Source organism: Gossypium hirsutum, chromosome D02 (assembly GCF_007990345.1).
Source record: "Gossypium hirsutum isolate 1008001.06 chromosome D02, Gossypium_hirsutum_v2.1, whole genome shotgun sequence".
NCBI classification, from domain to species: domain Eukaryota; kingdom Viridiplantae; phylum Streptophyta; class Magnoliopsida; order Malvales; family Malvaceae; genus Gossypium; species Gossypium hirsutum.
Window position 1 is genome coordinate 23,198,169 of NC_053438.1, and position 16,692 is coordinate 23,214,860.

The following is a 16,692-nucleotide window of genomic DNA, read 5'->3' on the forward strand; positions in this document are numbered from 1 at the left end:
CCAATCGGTAAGCATGTATTATATCTGGGTACTCAGGGAACTCTAGTGCAAGAATCGTATCGGGGTCTATGCTCATCATGTGGTCTCCAAGGTTACTCCGTATAACAATGTCACGGCTCGGGTTCCCGACCGAAAGGGGGTGTACATCTTCACCCTCATCCGTGCCTTCATTGTCGATATTGTTTGGGACCTTATCTAGATCAGAGTCATTAAAATCTTCACTATCATGATGAAAATGATCATCATTATTGGACCCTTCTTCACCATCTGCATTGTTGCCCATCACCTCTAGATGTATCTCTAGATAAGGACCTAGAATAGGATTATTATACGAACTCCCACCATAGTTTAGATTTTTGGGTCATTGCGAGATGCCTCCACAACCTGACTAATCTGTCCATCTAACATTAAAATCAAAGTCAAACCTGTGATGTTGACTTATTAGAGTGACATTTTGAATGGGTTCTAAATCGGCTAATTGAGCAAACAACTTAACTACTTGGGGGTTGACGTTCCTAGTCGAGCAATAAATTGAGATCATATTGCCCAAGTCATCATTATCTAAAAGTTCCATTTCTGTAAATTTCAACGGATAGCTATTTTTGCATTGATCTTTCATTTTTGTTCTTCCACTTTTATAGTATTATTGAATCTCATCCTTACTTTCTGGCGACCTTCAAATACACAACCAACTTTAGTTGTGGTAGAATTGCCCTATCGAAATGAACGTATACCAAAATCATTTGGTTATTCATCTTCAATACAATTTGTTTTCTCTTCTGTTAAATACAAATCTTTTTTCTCTCTCTTACACAATTAAAGCAAGCAAACTTCAACAAAATCCAAAACGAAATGTATATATATTGGGTGGTGCCACCAGACAATCGGGCGACACAAAAAAAATATTCAATCCTTTTTTTCTGACACTAGTGTCGCCACGTAGCCTGGCGGTACCAAAATAAAATAAATAAATTTTTCTGACACGGGTGCAACCAATGAGCATGACGACATAAAAAAGTATACATATTTTTTCTTTTTTCTAACACGTTTTTTTATTTGGCACCCTTTTCTTAAAAAAATTATCCAGTTCCTCCAAAGAGAATGACAATACCCACTAAAATATTAATTTTCTTTTTCCCCCAGAATATCCTTATTTTTAGCGGGTATGTAGAAAAATGCATACTACTGCCGCCAATGGGAATGGCGACACAAAAAAAATTATTTTTTTAAAACTGACAATCATTAGGTATGATGAGGGGTGGTGCCGCCAATGGGAATGGAGTCATTGTTGAAAACGAAAATTAAATTTTATGTTAAGGACTATTTAAATTTAATTTCAAAGGAGACAGAACTAACATGCATTGGTACTACCATGTTGACAGACAACACCCTTTTTTCAACCAATCTAAAAAGGGTAATTGCTATATTAGGTCCCTGAACATTTTATATAATCACACTTCAATTTAGTGCCGCCAATTTATCAGGTGGCACCACCATTTTTTTTAAAAAAAGAAGCAATAATTGGCCGATGATGGGGGGTCGGTGTTACTGGTGTGTCTGGCGGCACCGACAACATTGTAGAAATCAGGTCATTTACATATATGATTTTTAAGTTGAGTCATTTTCGTAATTAATCAAAAAATTTGGATTACTTAAAAAAAGGGGGATACAAGAACGGGCCTGACCACCATACTTTTAAATTCAAGGTCAAGGTCATAGCTAGGGGATTGGCAAGGGCCCCGGCTCCCCCTAAAATGGAAAACTTTTCATTTAAGCCCTTTAAATTTTTTAAAATTTTAAATTAATAAAGTTAAAATTATACTTTGACCCCCTTAAAATGATAAAAAAATTATAAAAATATAAATATTTAAAATAATAAATTATATTTTTATTATTGTAAAAATTATAATTTGATATCGACCCTAACTCTTGCCTCTCTCTTTTTTTTCTTAAAAGACATGGACCTTTTTTTTCTTGGAATTTTACCAATTCTTTTAAGAAACCCATGGTCGGCGTTTGTTTAGTTGACTCGTTTGTTGGCATCAAGTTTACAGCTTTTTTATTTATTTGTTTGCGTGTTTGTTTAATGGCCTCTTGCCCTTTTATTTTACTCCTAATAATTAAAGGCCGCCTATAATATTAAAAATATGAATAAATTTGATCGCCAAAAAGGACTTGAATAATTTGGTCGGTGTATCTAAGCCGGTAATTACTCGTCACCGCCTATCATCTTAAATATCGATATTCGGATCCATTACGAGTCAAGCTTAATTTTAGAAAGCTATAAAACCAAGTTTCCATAAAAAAACAGCCTAATAATGAAGTTTTAAAATAATTTGTTTTACAACAAGCACAGCATAAAACAAAAAATAAAGAGGAAATATAAAGTTTGTTTACGCAATTCACTTACTTTATATTTGTGGAGTTTAACTCAGTCAGAAATATTTTATATCTTCAATGCTAGTGATCTTAATCCATCATTCACTTATTATAGTTTTCTCACATTTGTACATTGAAGAATGAAATTATTACAACTAAATTCACCCATGTGAATTCAGTAAATAAAACCACAATACAAAAGGTTTTACGATTAAAATGCACTCATAATATAACGTTCCTCGCAATGACAGATTAACTATTCAATCTCTCAATACAATAACCTATATAAGTCTCTCAATTTTATAGAATTTGAAACTTTCTAATCTAAATAAGATCTATTGCAATCCCGATAAAACAACTACTATATAAGTTGACTATAATATAATAATAATAAACAAGATAAATAAAGGCTCTTGGCAGCTAATAATGCAACGCTCCACTCTGATTTAATATCTACAATCCAAGGGATTAGATAGGGATGATCTTATCCTTCAAATATATATACTCAATAAACTTTATTAATGAGTTAAATATCATTCACACAATCAACACAACTCATAAACACGATTAAATAAATAACCAATGAAACAAATACGAAAACTAACTACAGTGGTCCAAAGAGTCAGCACTCCCTCAAACACTAATTACCCTTTCCATATTTTTCAACAAAATCAAATACTAGTGCAAGATGACAACGTTTTAGGACCAATATTTTTTTAAAGAAAAAAAGGAATGAATGAATGAAGTAGGCGGCATAATGATTGTTAGGTGCATATGAAAGAAAGAATAAGGTAAAACTTGAAATAGAAGGTAGCATGAGAGCAGAGAGCGAGGAGAACCATAAGTTTTGTATAATCATAAATGAATAGGTCAACTGTTGGTACCGCCAAATATCTTCTAGGTAGGTTGGCAATGGCATCCATTTTGGCGATTCCACTATTGTTGTATACAGCTTGCTGCCTGCCACTCTTAAATTAGTTTCCATGGTAGGCAGCCTGCATTTCAAGCCAATTGCTATGCTATGCATCTATTCATCGTAACTTTTTAATAGGTTTGGTTGGAGAAATATAATATTAATACATTATGAATATGTTTTGTTGATTCAGTTGGAAATAAACAAAATTTAGCTGTAATTAGTATTTATTAGTTTTCATTTAGGGAGGCAATAATATTACCAAATCTACAAGTTATTGGTAATATCATATTACCAACTCAACTCAATTTTATTTATGTAAACATCAAACTATAATAATTTTCCATTTTGTGAATCAAATACCCAATATTAATATATTTACTGTATTTTGTATGGGGTGAATCTAATTAACACCAAGCATTTCTTAAAATTAGATCTTAATACATTATTAAAAAGAATCATTATAAAATTTAAAAAAAATTAATCTTTATAAATCATAAATACTAAAAAAAAAAAGAGAATTCAAGCTTTAATAATAACATCTCCTTCCTATAATATAATTTGTAAAGTATGAAAAATAAGTAAGGTTGTAGCTGCTAGTTAATATTCTCATTCACGGTACTTTATATCAAACTTTAAAAGAAAAAGCTTTTTTAGGCACTTACTGCTATCTACTGAAAAAAAATTATTAAGATACTAATTGTAGCTAACGGCTGAAATATTCGATATATATCTTTCGGTGCTGGGGAAGAAGACTTCAATTTTTGTCCGCAATGGAAGAAATATAGCCAGTCTTAATCAACATTTCCGGCTTTACTCACTTCTTGATTGGGTTAAGTTAAAATTTGGTTTTAAGCTTAGGTCTATTTTCGAGTTGATTTCTTAAAAAATCCATTTTATTATTCAAAAATTAATAAAATTTTAAAAATATATTTAGTTACTATTTTATATATATATTTTAATTAAATTTTAATTTAAAAATACTTTTAACTATTCAAATTAAATGCAAGCTGGGTCGAAATGTAAAAATCTTCATCCAAGCTGAGTTCTAATCAGGTCAGGTCTATCATGCCTGGTGAGCTATTTAGCCATTGGACATGTTTAGTCTCCAATAAATTGTCTCTGTTACTTATAACACTTCTTCAATCCTTGAATAGGAGAATAAATATGTTTTAGCACGCTTAAACTACACTCTCTTACATCGATAACAATGTTCATGCCAACTGAGTTAAAATTCGATTACTTTTAATGTTATAATTATTTTAAATAGCATTAAATATTTTTATGTATTTGTTATTACAGTTTCAATAAACCTTGTGAGGAATTTGATAAAAATATTTTATAAATTAAATCATTTGTAAATATGATTAATTATTTATGTAATTTAAATATTTATCTATTATATTTCTAAAAAAACACTATTTACACTCAGAAATCTTGAATAATTTCGATCATTGATATAAATTTATCGACGAATCGACACAATATAAATGTGAGTTCAACATGAACGCTAGATGACACAACATAAATGCACGAAGGTGTTAAAAATTTAAGTAAAATAATTATTTTTTCATTTAAAAAAATAATTAGTGATGTGTTAAATTTGTACCAATATTTAATACATTGAATATGATTATGATATAAAAAAGATAACACGGTGATGTTAACATGAAATTGACACTCATTTTAATAATGTCAACTAGAATTAGATACAAAATGATTATATGACACATGTATAATATGAGAATAATATAAATTAGATTTTCTCCTTAAAAATATTTTCTTTTAAAATTTATATATTAATGAAAATAGATCGAGTGATGATGAATATTGAATATATGTTTAATCTTTGGATTTATGATTCTTAATTGTTTTATTTAAAAATAATATTAAAGTAGGTAAAGGTATTATGGATGTCTCTATATTAGGAGTTAGATTGCATTTTTTCTCCCTCTACTAAAAATAGATAAATTAGTCCTTATACGTTAAATCAAAGAGCAAATTGGTCATTTCTGCTAAAAAATTCTGTTATTTGTACGGTTAAAAACTTACGTGGTTGACTGAACAACTAGAAAGTGACACGTGACGTGCTATGTGTACCTTATGTTGATGTACAATGACTAGTTTTTAATAGAAGAATTGGATGGAATTTTTAATAGAACGACCATTTTGCATTTAATCTAATGTCCAAGGATTAATTTGTCCATCTTTTAAGTAGGGGAGACAAAATTTAAATTCACCCTTGATATAAGGGTGTCCATGTCATTTTACTTATAAAAGTATGAAAAGACAAAATGGCATCACAATAATATTATAGTTTAAAATAAAGATATTTCTATAATTTCATTACCGAGTTGATGACAGTAACACTAACTTCGCCAAATGTTTAAATATTAAATAGTGAAAATTTTTATATAGAGGAGTTATAAATATTTAAAATTTTTAAATATATATAATACCATGAATATGATGATTGCACAAAATACAAATACATATCTTTTCAGTTTTTTTTTATATTTATGAATTATAACAAATACAATATAATTATAAATATAAGTATAAGTAATTACAAGTATTAAATTATTATAGACGAACTATACAATTAAATTATTATAATCTAAACAAATTAAAAACTGATATAGTTCAAACTAAAACCAATTAGGACTAACTGGACCAAAACTCTCATTATGAAACTTAAAAACTCGCGTATATAAATTAGGCATGAACTATATTTTAAATTGACATAGACGTCGTTATACATCGTTTACATCAAAATTAATAGACGTGAATGAAGGTCACGTGCATGGCACCGACCAATAATGGACCGGAAATTCTCATCAAGACTGGCTGGCCTGCTGCCACGTATACCAATCCCTTCAGGTCTTGCACTGTATTATCACATAAAATATTTAATATTTTACTCCTATTTTCTATTTATGTGTTGTTCTTGCATGAGGTGGTCATAAAATAGTCTTGGGTCCCGCCAAGTGGGATACGTGTATTGCTAGGATTCTTTCAAGTCCCTTTCAAACCAGACCAACATCTTAGATGGAGGGAATGATCAACGGCTGGTATCTCCTCACCGGTTATTTCTAATTATTCGATCCAACGGTGTAAATCGAATTGACGGCTGCCGCCCAACAGTGTTTCCCAAGTCTTGAACTGTCGGTAAATTAGGAGTCTGTGGTAACATTTTTATTATAAAGAAAATGAAAAAAGTAAAGGACAAAGTATGTTACTAGTCCCTGCTTTTCTATAAATTTTGATATTTACTCCCTATATTTTAAAATTTAAAAGTTCAATTCTCTTACTTTTTCAATTTAAAAATCTTAATCCAATAATTATCATATGCTAAAATGTTTATTTTCATTTTATTTTCACTCATATGATATGTCACATGAGGGCAACTTAATCAACATGCTAAATTGGTAAATTTTGACAAAAAAAATACTTACTATTTTAATGATTGGATTGAGATTTTTAGATCAAAACAGTTAAAGGGCTTAATTTCTAACCTTTTAAGTATACAAAATAAATCTCAAATTTTATCAAAAGTATAGGGCCTAACAGACAATTTTAACGAAAAGTAAATTACAATAAAAAAATAAAGTAGCCGTTGGAGACGTGGAGTTTATTACTTGTATAAAAAGAGGCACAGACTTTTAAACACATGAAAGTCTGGAAGAAAAGTAGAATAAATTAAAAATCCAAACCATTTCGGATCCCTCTGGGATCGAAATCGATTTTGTATCTATTTTCTGTTTATCAATAGCATTTCCTAACCAATATTCTTTTTCTTTTTTACTTTTCATTGAGAAAATCTGTAAAGATTTCCTCTGAAATATATATATCTTGAGCATGTTTTTGGCTTCAGGCTTTTGATCATATTATTTCGAAGATCATCGCCTCTTTTTGTTTGATATTGAAAAAGCTTGTTCGTTGTTTGCCAAAGCAAAACCCAGTAGTATTATGGATGGGATTTTCTTGTCATCTTCAGCTGAGAAATCTGTTTCTCCAAACAAGCAACTCAAGAACATTCCAAGGAGACATAGTAGTGGAGCTCACACAAGCATCATCCATGGGGGGGGAGGAGGCCTCTTTTTGGCTCCTCCACCGTCTCTTTCCTTCTCTTATCCATTCTATCAGGCTCAGCATCAACCACCTCTCCTTCCACTTCCACTCCCTAATAAACCTCTTCATACGTCGCTCCCTTCTCGAACCCCACCCCTTTCATCTTCTCCATCTAACCTCAAAAGCAACAGATACAAAGACCAATCTCTGACCCCTCCAAAGAGATCAAAATCGAAGCAACTCAGTGGCAAATCAGTAGGAGAGCCAAAGAAACTTCAAACCAGACCAACGGAGGGAAAAAAAGCACAAGGTGCAATTAGTAAGCCCTTTGTCATGGCATCAGGAGGACCCCAGGCGGCTGCGAGAGATTTGGAGAGGCTTTCAAGTTCTATCTTTACACTCTCTCCACCACCTAGCAGCTTGCCTTTGCCCAGCTTTTCGCTTAGACCAAAGCTTGGCTGCAAGGCTGAAGCTGGTGGAGGAGTCGATGATGGAGCCACTGACAATCTCCGACGACTCCTACGTCTCCCTTGAAGGGTCTTTTCCGTAAATAAAGGCGTGAACAATAATTAAGGGTAAGCAGTAACTTCTGTTCTTCCTTTTTCTAGTTTTTCTCCTTAATTGTCTCATGTCATGGGAAATTATAAAGATACCTCATAGTTTTTTTGAGCTGAGGTGCAGGAATAAAAGAAAAACTAGAGTGGATAAGAAGTGTGCTTGCTTCTGAGTTCTAAGGCTTTGGGTCAATAGTTTGTTCAACTTTTTCCATTTTCTTTTATAGCGTATTAAGTATATTGTAATTTAGATCCTATGCTGATCATAATGCGATCACCGCCTTGTTTTTGAATCGGGGGTGAACATATAAAAGCTATATGTGTAAGGCTTTGCCATTTTCTTGTGTTTGATAATCTTAAGGCTGTTTCTGAACAGACGATTGCCACATTACGAATTAAGCACATGCACGCATTTTATGTCTCGATAATAACATCTATGCCAACCAATCTTCACTTCACCTCACCGGATTTAAATCATAGGAGGTGAGAGAAAGCAGCATGAGCAAGCAAATGATAAACTTATATATATTAGGTGCCATTCTGCATGGATTATGCTTTCTTATGGACTCGGAATTTCTCACCATATTCAGGAATAGTGTCCCAATCTCTGTCTTTTAACCAGCTGAGATAGATATTTATTTTTTCCTCTTAATTTCTGTGAGCACAAGGCTTCCAAAGAAATTGCAAATTGCATATTTAAGAAATGTTCAAAGATTTTCAAAAAAAAGTCTTGATTTTTCGTTTTTTTCTTCAATTCAAATAAAAGAAAGAAATTCTATAAGATTATTAAAAATAAATAAAAAATGAAAGAAAAGCAGAAAATAACCATAAATAAAGGAAAATAAAAATTGAAAAGAAGGTTAAAGACTAATGGACACAATATAATATAAATCCCAAGGTTTAAAATGATTGTTTATTTAGTAGTAAATATTTTATTTCTCCATGTACAACAAGTACTAAAGTCACGGCTTCTAGTAATCTTACATGGATATGACTTCATATTGTATGTGCTCCAACCTAAAATATTTCTACATATTTTATAATAAATGCAATGGATTTTATTTACAAAAATAATGTTAATACATACAACAATTTTATGTAATATTTTCTGAATAAAGAATATAAAAAAATATTTTACTTGTAATACCTAATTTTTATCCGACCTGTATTAAAATCAAATTTAATAAATCCAAAAGTCCAAAAATAATAATGTCTAGTTACAAAAAAATTAGCCCAAACCCTAAAATTACATTGGCCCGAAATAAAACAAAAAATAAATAATAACCCCAAAAGCCCAATTTACAAAACTCATTTTAGTGGCCCAACAATCAGCAAACCACCCAAAACCCTAAACGCCTTTTAGCCTCCGCTGCTCCTACGCACAGCAGCTCCCACGTGCGCCTCCACGCCAGCTGGCCATGTACCTGCAATGCAACAAACAAAGAAACAAGCAGCAAAAAGAAACGGACTAACAGCAAAATGGAAGCAAAGAATTATTTCCTTTTTTCATATATCTATTTTTCTTTTTTGTTTCGGCTATAAAAGCCAATTAAAATCTGTAAAATAAGGGGATTAGAAAAAAATACAAATACAAAAGAAATCGAATATTAGTTTTTTTTGGAAGGTGATTCTCAAAGTTTTTTTCTTTATTTTTTTCTTCGATTTGATATTCATTTTTTTTATATATGCGAAAAAAGTAAAAGAGGAGAAATGAAAGAGGCCATACCTTCGTGAGTGCGCCGCCGGAATCTCTGCTTACTCCGTCCCAAATCGGAGTTGAGAGTGGAGGGTTTCGGGCTTGCGCAGCGGCGGAGAGAGTAGGGGGTGGCCTTCCGATTTTAGGGTTTTAAAAGGGGCTATTTATAGTGTGAGAAACGGCACCGCTTAGGGCCTGTTTCAATAGCTCCAAAACAGTGCCGTATTGGCTATAACCCGTGACCCGATCCGTCTGCCTAAGGGATCCGCGTGTTTCTGCAGAAAATGGACAATGTGCGCATGCGGTCCTTCCACATTTCAAGCGCGTTTCAATCCAGTCCTTTTTGTATTTTATTTCCTTTTAAATTTTATCTCCATTTTATTTCTGTTTCAATTAAGTCCGCATCTGAGCGCCGCATTTTGGGGGTGGGGAAAATTTCCCTTTTAGTCCCCATGTCATGCGCACTACGTTTTGATCCTTGGACAGTTTTTTTAATCTCGTTTTCTTTCCTTTAAATTTTGTTTTGACTCCAATTTAATCCTTATTAATTTAATGGTTTTAATTATTATTATTTAAATACATTTAAATATCTATTACTCCATTTTTATCTAATTTTAAATTTGATATTATTTTGGTGTTTAAACTTAATATTATTTTAGTTTTATTATTAAAATCGTTTAATTTATTATATTTTATTATCTTAGATTTATTATGCATTATTATTTATAATTTATCAACATTATTATTTTAAATTCATCATTAACATTAATATTTTTAATCATGTATTATTATTTTAAATGTATCACATATTATTATTTTAGAATTATTATCAAAATTTTTAAATTTATTGTGTATTATTATTTCAAATTTATTATGTGTTGTTTATTGTAAATTACTTATTCATTTCAAGTCATGGATATTATTTGTATTAAAATACATATTTATAAATTATTTATTTTAATTCATGCGTCGTTTTAAATGTCATCTATATATTATTATTTTAAATTATACACATTTTTTTAATTTACTTTGTTATTATTTTTCTATATAATATACCTTTAATTCTTCTTTACACATCTTTTATTTAAATATTTTGTATATTATGTCTACATATTATATGTGTTAAAATGTTTGTATGTAATTTTAAATGATTTTTTATTATTTCTTTTAAATTCGTTTCATGTGTTCATTTTATTTTGAACAGACTTGTATACTAGTTTTTAGCTTATTACTTGCTTCACTTTGTTCTATTTTATGTGCTATCTATTTGGTATTGAGTTTTGTTTCATTTATTATTTTGAGTTTAAAAAACTATTATGTGCATTTGAGTTTGTATATTCATATTTGTATGGTAGTCAACCCGCGTATATTGTTCCATGTTCGTACATTTGTTTTCTAATTCCAAACATTACATTATAGTTAAAATTTCTGATTTATTTACCAAAAATTGATCATTTTATTTTTCTTCATTTCAAATAAATCAAATTTATATCTTTGTTAACATTACATTGAACTTTCGCTTTAATCCAAATTCGTAAAAAGGAAAAATGAAGTTTGCAATATATCGTCTTTGGAACGATGAGAAATTGTGCCCTAACTTACGGGGTTTCGATTTTTTTTCGTTGAACTAAAATGGCTAAACATTTTAGTTTTCAAATACACAAAGTTCCAATAAAGATTTTTTAAGGGTTAGCTTATGCTCGGGAATTCAAACGTTGTATCCTAACTTACAGGATACGACATTTTGTTGCCTCGAGATAAGAATGCCTCTTTTACATTTGTTCAAATCTATCAAAGCATTGTTTTAAAATATGACATTAATAAAAAGGGGGAATCGTATTTAATCTTTTCAAATTTTCGACATTTGACTTTAAGACATCAAATAATCAATTCAGTACCAGTTTTGGGCGTTACGAGGGTGCTAACCCTTCCTCGTGCGTAACTGACTCCCGAACCCGTTTTCTTACTAAAACTTGTAGATCAAAAGTGTTTTCAAGGTGATCCGATCGCACCTCAATAAAAGATCGGTGGCGACTCCAATTTTCATTTTTTAAAACCAAATACCAAATAAAAATTCAAAGTCCAAATACAGTCCAATTGATAGCCCAAACCCAAACCCGATTACAAAATACACTAAGACCCAATCTAAATCCCTAACCCAATAAACAGTGGCCCAATTACAGAGGCCCAATGCCTAACCCTAGACCACGAAATAGAAACCCTAGCAGCAATAGCAGCTTTTTGCCTTTGCGCCGTAGCCGAACCCAAACCCCTCGCACGTGCTGCACCTACGCGCGCGTGCACCCCTCCGAGCTTGTACCTGCACAACAAAAATGGCAACAAATAGCACAGGCAGGGAAAAACAGCAAGAAAATAAAAAATCGCAAATTAGGGCTAGCAGAAAACATCATAGATTTCTATTTATTTTATTTTCTTGTTTCATTTCGGCTATAAAAAGCCATTAAAAATTTGTAAAGGCGGGGAGATCAGTTAAAAAGATACCAAAGAAATCAGAAAAAGAATTAAAAGTTTGGAAAGGTGATTTGAAATCTGATTTTTTTTCTTTTTCGATTTCATTTTTCTTTTATGTTTCTTCGATGTTCGTTTGTTGTTCATGTTGTTTATAAAATAAAAAATAAAGAAGGGGGAAAAGGATTTACCTCAGTGTCGGCGCCGATTGGATCCTTGTTCACTTCATTGCAATCGAAGTTCAGGCAAAGATTGTAAGGCCGAAGATCGACGGAGCTTTCAGCGGCGCGGGACTTGGTTCAAAACCCTAGTGGAGACGGAAGAACAAGGGGCGACCCCTTTTTATTTTTTAAAAAACGAAAAACTAAAATGTTTTAAAAAAATTCGGTTTAAATAATGCAATCACTCGGCGTCGTTTTGAAATTAGGGTTAGTCACCCTCAAAACGGTGTCGTTTAATTACTTTGACTTGATGACCCGACCCAAATGCGGCTAGATCCGCGCTCTTTGGTATTGTGAGGGTTATTTGCGCGCTAGGTCCTTACATTTTTGCGTTGTGGTTCAATCTAGTCTCTTTTGTGTATTTAATTTTGACCACATAATTTCCTGCTGATTTCAATTTAGTCCATATCGCAGCGTTGCGTTTTGGGAGGATGAGGAATATTTCCCAATTAGTCCCCCATGTTAGTACATTTTCGTCCTTAATTTTTGTTTAAAAAAACCCTACTTTATTCTATACTTTTTTTGTTCTAACATTTTATATATATTATTATATATTATTTATATTAAATTTTCATTTCATATGTATATTGCTTATTTAGACTAATATGTATTATTTTATGTATTACTTATTTTGATTTTCATCTTATACAATATTTACTTTAAAAAATTCTTTTAAATATTATTATTTTACATGGTATTTATTTTTTATTTATGTTAAACTTATATATATTGTTTATTTTAAAATTTCATGTCTATAATTTATTGTTTGTATATTGATAATTTTAAATTTTCTCTCTTGCATGCTATTTATTTTTTATTTTATTTTAAAATTTGATATTCTTTATTTGTGTTAATTTGCTTAGTATTTCTTTCAAAGTTAATTTATAATTCATTAGCTTTAAATGTGAGTTTTTGCATAATATATCATGTAGGATTGTTGCTCTCATGTGTATTGTTTTGTTTACTTGTATTTATGGATTATTTGCCGATCACTAGTGTACATTTTAGTTTACGAATTATCATTTCACATTGTACATTATTATCCCATTGCGTTTTATTTGTCAAAAAGATTACGTTTCATCAAAGCATTAAAATCATTTTATTCAAAAAGTTTTCAAAATAAAGCAATACTCGGTATCCAAGATCTTTGAGAAGATTGTGCCCTAACTTAGTGGGCTTCAATTTCCTACGTTGAATTTAGGTAACCGAATATCCCTTTTTCAATTCAAACGTGAAAATTTTAAATCAAAGCTTATCTCGGGAATTCAAATGTTGTGCCCTAACTCATTGGATATGACCTTTCGATATCTCGAGATGAGGTTTTTTTAAAATGAAGGCAGACTTATATATTATCTTTGGAATTTTGAGGAATTGTGCCCTAACTTACGTGATTTCGATTTTCTCATTAAACCAAGATGGTCAAACATTTTAGTTTTCAAACATAAAAATTTTAATAAAGGTTTTTAAGGGTTAGCTTGAGCTTGGGAATTCAAATGTTGCATCCTAACTTAAGGGGTACGACATTTTGCTACCACGGGATGAGAAGGCCTTTCTACATATGTTTAAATTTAAGCAAATATTTAAAATATATCATTAATAAAAGGAGGATCATTTTTAATATTTTCAAATTTTTGACATTCGACTTTAAAACACTAAATAATCAATTCGGTACCAAATTTAGGCGTTACGAGGGTACTAATCCTTCCTTGTACGTAACTGACTCCCGAACCCTCTTTTTTTCTAAAACTCATAGACGAAAATTATTTTTAAGGTGATCCGATCACACCTCAATAAAAGATCGGTGGCGACTCCAATTTTCTTTTTTTAAGTCGACACTATTTTTGTTTTCAAAAAAGTGGTTTCGACAGCTTGGCGACTCCGTTGGGGACTGATTTTAAGAGAGTCGAGCCATAAATTGATTAATTTTTGTCTTATGGTCGAAAAATCAAAATTTGTTTTAAAATTCATAATATCCCCTTTGCATTCAATCTCATTTTCAATATAGTGTGCTTGGTTGGTTGGTTTAAGTCTGTTAGTGAATTTGCATTTTGAATTACATGAGTTGGACGATTTTACCCTTTTAAGTGGGAGTGAGAAACTATTCCTTCGTAAAGTTTTCACCTCCGTATAGGATAGTGGATTGCTTTTGGGATACATCTGTACCTGTGCCTTCGTGAGATTTTCATCTCCGTATAGTCATAGGGAAATGTATTCCCCTGAACCGAACTTGGTCTGCATGAGCATATAACGGGTGAAGATCGAGGCATCGGCTGGTACAAGTACCTTTGCCCTAGAAGCCAAAACTTCATGTAGTGAACCTTAGGAATTCACCTTAGGTAGAACCACACTGAACCCTAAGAAATACCCGAATAAGTGTTTTGATTATTTCTTGATTGTATTGGATTCTATGTTTATATATGATATTGAATTTTTGTGTCTTACTTTGATTGCATGACATTTCAACTACATGGCATTTCATTATGAAAGGCGTTGGTTCATATTCAGTTGCTAGATAGAAAGCTTATCATGGAAAAAGGGTTTCTTGATAAGGTGGAAGATAATGCGGCTGTCTGAACTTGGTCCAAAATGACACAACGCGAGAAAGGTGATAGTTTGGCTGAGGGATACGTATCAAAATTATGGGACTTTACCCGTATTAGCGTAACTCAAAACAGTTTGCAAGAGTTGAAAGAAATCTGGGATCAGTGGAATGATGAGGTTAGATAGCTATTCTACTCTAATTATGGGGATTTGACTTATCTGCTTGACATGAAGGTAGACAAGCACCTGTTTCGGGCTCTCGCCCAGTTTTAGAATCTTGCTTACAGTTGCTTCACATTTGGGAAGGTCGATTTGGTGCATAGAATAGAAGAATACATGGCTTTACTTTGGTGTTCAAAGATTCAAGTAGACAGAGCCTACTCGAGAGCTGTAAATGTACCAACCTTTTTAAAGAAGATGATGAATATAACTGGGATAAGCGAGCAGTGAGTTGTAGCCCAGATCAAGCAGAAGGGGGATAGCAAGTGCATTTCTTAGAAGAGCTTGAAGGATCTAAGTCTAGCACACCCAGATATAAATAAGTGGGTGGATGTCTTTGCTTTAAGTATATACGGCTTAGTGGTCTTCCCCAAAGCTTTGGGGCACGTTGATGAAGCATTCACTGATTTATTCGATCGACTTGATAAGAGGGTTACACCAGTCCCAGCGATTTTGGTAGAAACCTTCAGTTCACTGAATGCATGCCGAAAAGCTGGTGAGGGTAGATTCATCAGATGTGCGCAGCTCCTACTTCCATGGTTCCATAGTCACTTCTAAAAGGTTGATAAGGTTTTGTATCGGGTCTTCTTCAAAAACTATTCTCCACTGAAAGAGATAATAGCTACACTGAGGAGGGATGACATCTTGGAAGAGAAATGGATGGCAATTTTTTAGAATCTTGAAGAAGAGAACATCGAGTGGAGAGCTCCTTGGTTGCTTCTAGATAGGATCCTATATTGATGCGGTGATTTTGATTGGGTTCCTCTGCTTGGGATTTGGGGAGCTGTTGGTTATGCTCCATTGCTAGTGCTTAGGCAGTATAGGTCAAGGCAATTTATACCTACAACCCATGGAATAGCTGAGTGTGAATTCTCATACAAGGGCGATGGTTACAAAAAGAAGATTCGATAGATGTTCAATGCATGAAACCAGACACGACGGATGAAGAGATTAGTCGTGGGTTCAATGACAAATTTTGAGTATAATGAATGGTTGGTTAGGAGGATTAATGATAATATCCCCAAGCCAAGTCAGGGAAGTAGTTAGTCAATAGATGAACATTTGCGAGTTGTCCCTTCTGAGCTAGAAATCATAAGAGAAGATTTTGAAAGAAGAAATGTAGAACAAATGGAAGAAGAAAATATGAGCTTGAGATTAGACGTGTATGTTCAGAAACTCGAGGTTGAGAAACTAAGAAAAGGGAAAAATAAAGTTGATGAGGATTTAGATAGCTTGAAGATAGATTATAAGAAGCTGCGTCTGTCAATGAGAACTGCCGGGTTGGGGAAAACTTCAGAGTAGTGGTGTGAAGAGATTCGAGAAGAAAAGAACAAAGCTGATAGATGGGAAAGGAAATTCCAAGAGGTTCAGACACGAAATGAGGCTTTAGAGAAGAGTTTGTCAGAGAACCAAAAAGAAAAAAGGCGAATTAAAGGACAGAGTGGCCAAGTTGGAAAGATTTATTCGTCAGTATCGAAATTGGAACTCTGCAATAGAGTTGAGAGCGAGCTTGAGCAGGATTGAAGAATTGAAAAAAAGAATTGAAAAAAAGAATAGAAGAGTTAGAAACAGCATTGCAAAATTGTGATATCCGGATCGAGTACTTGGAAGCAAACGAAGATCGTAATA

At 32.3% G+C, this 16,692-nt stretch overlaps 1 protein-coding gene and 1 long non-coding RNA gene across 2 annotated transcripts; one reads left to right on the forward strand and one right to left on the reverse strand.

The window, feature by feature from the left end:
• Window positions 1-6,951: 6,951 nt before the first annotated feature.
• LOC107910706 (uncharacterized) lies at window positions 6,952-8,290 on the forward strand. The gene is made up of 2 exons (XM_016838666.2): window positions 6,952-7,938; window positions 8,045-8,290. The coding sequence occupies exon 1, from the start codon at window positions 7,262-7,264 to the stop codon at window positions 7,895-7,897; it is 636 nt and encodes a 211-aa protein (XP_016694155.1). The 5' UTR covers window positions 6,952-7,261; the 3' UTR covers window positions 7,898-7,938; window positions 8,045-8,290.
• A 759-nt stretch (window positions 8,291-9,049) lies between these two features.
• LOC107908392 (uncharacterized) lies at window positions 9,050-10,184 on the reverse strand. Its single transcript, XR_001687009.2, has 2 exons — window positions 9,644-10,184; window positions 9,050-9,341 (listed from the first exon to the last, which is right to left on the reverse strand). It is a non-coding gene; the product is annotated as an uncharacterized lncRNA (long non-coding RNA).
• Between the last annotated feature and the right edge of the window lie 6,508 nt (window positions 10,185-16,692).

What these genes read in the sequence shown, in the direction of transcription:
- LOC107910706 (XM_016838666.2), top strand. Translation starts at nt 7,262, where the DNA reads ATGGATGGGATTTTCTTGTCATCTTCAGCTGAGAAATCTGTTTCTCCA.